General features: G+C 40.1%; 1 protein-coding gene across 1 annotated transcript; it reads left to right on the top strand.

Annotated features, from left to right (window-relative positions):
* Nucleotides 1–1,191, top strand: LOC133823748 (probable CCR4-associated factor 1 homolog 11). Its single transcript, XM_062256600.1, has one exon. It carries the CDS (start codon nucleotides 230–232, stop codon nucleotides 1,079–1,081), a length of 852 nt encoding a protein of 283 aa, XP_062112584.1. The 5' UTR covers nucleotides 1–229; the 3' UTR covers nucleotides 1,082–1,191.
* Nucleotides 1,192–3,018: the final 1,827 nt, after the last annotated feature.

The following is a 3,018-nucleotide window of genomic DNA, read 5'->3' as shown; positions in this document are numbered from 1 at the left end:
CTCTTTACAAGTATCATATTATCACGCACGTCTTTCTCTCTCCTCCTTTTTCTTTTCTCATTATTCTGTCTCTCCCTTCTATAAAATTTTGGGTTTCTGCCCTTTCTTCTTTCGAAATCAAAATAAAAATCAAGCCCTATTTTTTTTTTTTCAGACTCAAAATCGTTTCCAGAAGGGAAAATTTAATCCCTTTATCGTCTTCTTCTGTGAATCTGGATAGCCCCGAGCCATGTGTATTGCTGATCCGCTGCCGCAACTGGCGCCGGAGAAATCCCAGCGACCCGTTGTGATTCGATCGGTGTGGTCTGATAACCTAGATTACGAGTTCGGGTTGATACGGTCGGTCGTCGATGATTACTCGCTCATCTCCATGGATACGGAGTTTCCTGGTGTCGTGATCCGACCCTCGGTAGATCCGACGCTACGGACTTCCCAGGCTACAGCGCACTACGAGGTCCTCAAGGCCAACGTGGATCGCTTGAACTTGATCCAGATCGGGCTCAGCCTCTCAGACAACGAGGGAAACCTTCCTGACCTCGGCACTGCCAACCTCTACATCTGGGAATTCAACTTTAAGGACTTCGATGTGGCGCGTGACGCACATGCTCACGATTCGGTTGAATTGCTGAGGCGGCAGGGGATTGATTTCGAGCGGAACCGAGAGTTTGGGATCGACTCGGTCCGGTTCGCCGAACTGATGATGTCCTCGGGGCTCGTCTGCAACGACTTGGTGAGTTGGGCGACGTTCCACAGCGCTTATGATTTTGGCTACCTTGTCAAGGTGTTGACTCGGCGTCTTTTGCCAGATGATTTGGCTGATTTTCTGAAGCTCGTGGCGGTGTTCTTCGGGTCAAGAGTCTTCGATGTGAAACACCTTATGAGATACTGCGCGAGCCTGTACGGTGGGCTGGATCGGGTCTGTCAGGTCCTGGATGTGAACCGGGTCATTGGAAAGAGCCATCAAGCGGGGTCGGACAGCTTGCTGACCTTACATGCCTTCCAGAAAATCAGAGAGGTCTATTTCAGCAAGAACGGGCTTGATCAGTATGCTGGCGTTTTATATGGTTTAGAAATTTCGTGAAGTTAATGCTTTGTAGATTTCTTCTCTATTAAAAAGAATTCAAGTAAATTTTTGTACACAGTTGCTTCTTATCAATCCTAGTAGGTTATTTCATTTGGTTTAATACATAATTTGTGCAATTTGTTTTCTGTTACATTCCTTGATGTTCCAAGATCATACCAATGCTTTTATGAATTTTGCTTGCTTGGTTGGTAGTGATGGTGTTAGGAACTTAGAAGATTGGACTTTTCCCTGGCCTTTTTCTTCGAAAGTGGCAAGATTGGGATTTGGCTTTAATTGCGGAATTAGATGAAGTTGACTTTGGGGGTTAGGTTGGTAGACATAGTTGGGTACCAAAATACTGAATTGGGATCGTTTGAACTTTGATTTTAAACACACTTGGACAAGTCTATAACTAAATCGATGCGGTTGAAAAAAATGAAGGGTCTTGATGAACTTTTGTCTAAGAAGACATGTCTTCAAAGATGAAGTCAACCTTATAAAGCATGTACTTGTGTTCAGAGAAGAAGAAGAGGTTCTTTTGGTTTTTCTACACATTGTGATACTAGAATAGCTGAATAGCAATAGCAATAGCATATCTATTAAGATATGTTATTAATTTCAAATATGTTTTTACTACATCAACATCATACAATATATGTTAATGGTCTTTTTCTCCGCATGTCAGCTACTTTTGTCAAGTCTTTACACTTTATCATTGTTAATTTTGAAAATGGTAAGCTAATTCTCCCCCTTTTTAATTGTCTGTAGTTGATGCTTGGTAAAACAAAGACGCAGCCCGGCCCATGAACATAATAAATCTCTAGTAAATCAACTTAGTTCTAGGTCCCATGTCCAAGCCTACAATGAAACAAAAAAGAACTTGCTAGCCCATAAAGAGAGATATCCGACTTATGCGAGTCAACCTTTTTCTTGCATGGTAGATTATCAAGGCATTGTTCTAGATCTTACATTGTAGAGGGTCTCAAGTTTGGAAATTTTGTTCTCTTCCTAGCTTGAATCCATTTCTTTGTTTGAAACATGGAGGAGGAGAATTAGGGAGAGAAAATATCTTACTTTTGTTTGTTAGAGTCATAACTTGTACTTTGCATTCGTTTGTTCACATCAGGGACGTTTTTATTGTAACAACATTCTACATGACCTATGTCAAATAAGTCTTTCTGAATAGCATATTCACTTTATCTTCCCACGAGGGATTTTTTTTTACCTGTAATTGTTTTATGACACTTTAATATGAGCTATGTATGTGTGCATGAGAATTGAGACAGATAATCTGCTTGACATTGAAACAGCGCTGATTAAATCTTCTGAGAAGCATTTGATTTGCTACTTGTGGCACATGGTGTAATCTGACTGCCTGCTCTCAAAATAATCTAGTGATTCTACAAGTTGTCCGATTGTTTCCAAGGTGGTCCTTGTAAGCATTCCAGTACAGGAGTCCATCTGTTTTGAAAGCTACTAAACTGTTGCTGCACTTAAGTGTGGTGTGGACTGTGGAAGGTAAAGATTATTCCTTTGAGTTTCCTCCTTGCAATTCTTGATGATAGTCTTTTACAGTGTGTGTTTTTGCTATGCCTGATTAATATATTTTCTTGATTAGCAATTCCTTCATAATAGCCATCACTGACCACAAAATTCGGGTTTTGGGACCATGAATTTGACTTAGAACTTTTACTTGAATGTAATTTTCATTATGCTTATGTCTAATATTCACTCTATGCATTCCGAGAGGAACTTGCCAAAATACTCTGCTGCAAGAATTGGTTCTGCAAAAGTCCGATAGCTGCAGCTTAGGTAAATGCCTTTAGTTGCTAAAAATTGGGAAGTTTTATTGTTGTGTTAGGAGGCTGAACTGAACATTCTGGTTTATCATATAAATAACTTTGATTGCAGTTACTCATTTTAATTTGAAAATATCATGATTTCTTCCAGGTGAA

This window comes from Humulus lupulus, chromosome 3, assembly GCF_963169125.1.
Source record: "Humulus lupulus chromosome 3, drHumLupu1.1, whole genome shotgun sequence".
Classification (NCBI taxonomy): domain Eukaryota; kingdom Viridiplantae; phylum Streptophyta; class Magnoliopsida; order Rosales; family Cannabaceae; genus Humulus; species Humulus lupulus.
This window is presented reverse-complemented; position numbering and strand designations above follow the sequence as displayed.

Bases quoted from the DNA above. Each gene is read 5' to 3' on its own strand.
- LOC133823748 (XM_062256600.1), top strand. From the start codon at position 230: ATGTGTATTGCTGATCCGCTGCCGCAACTGGCGCCGGAGAAATCCCAG.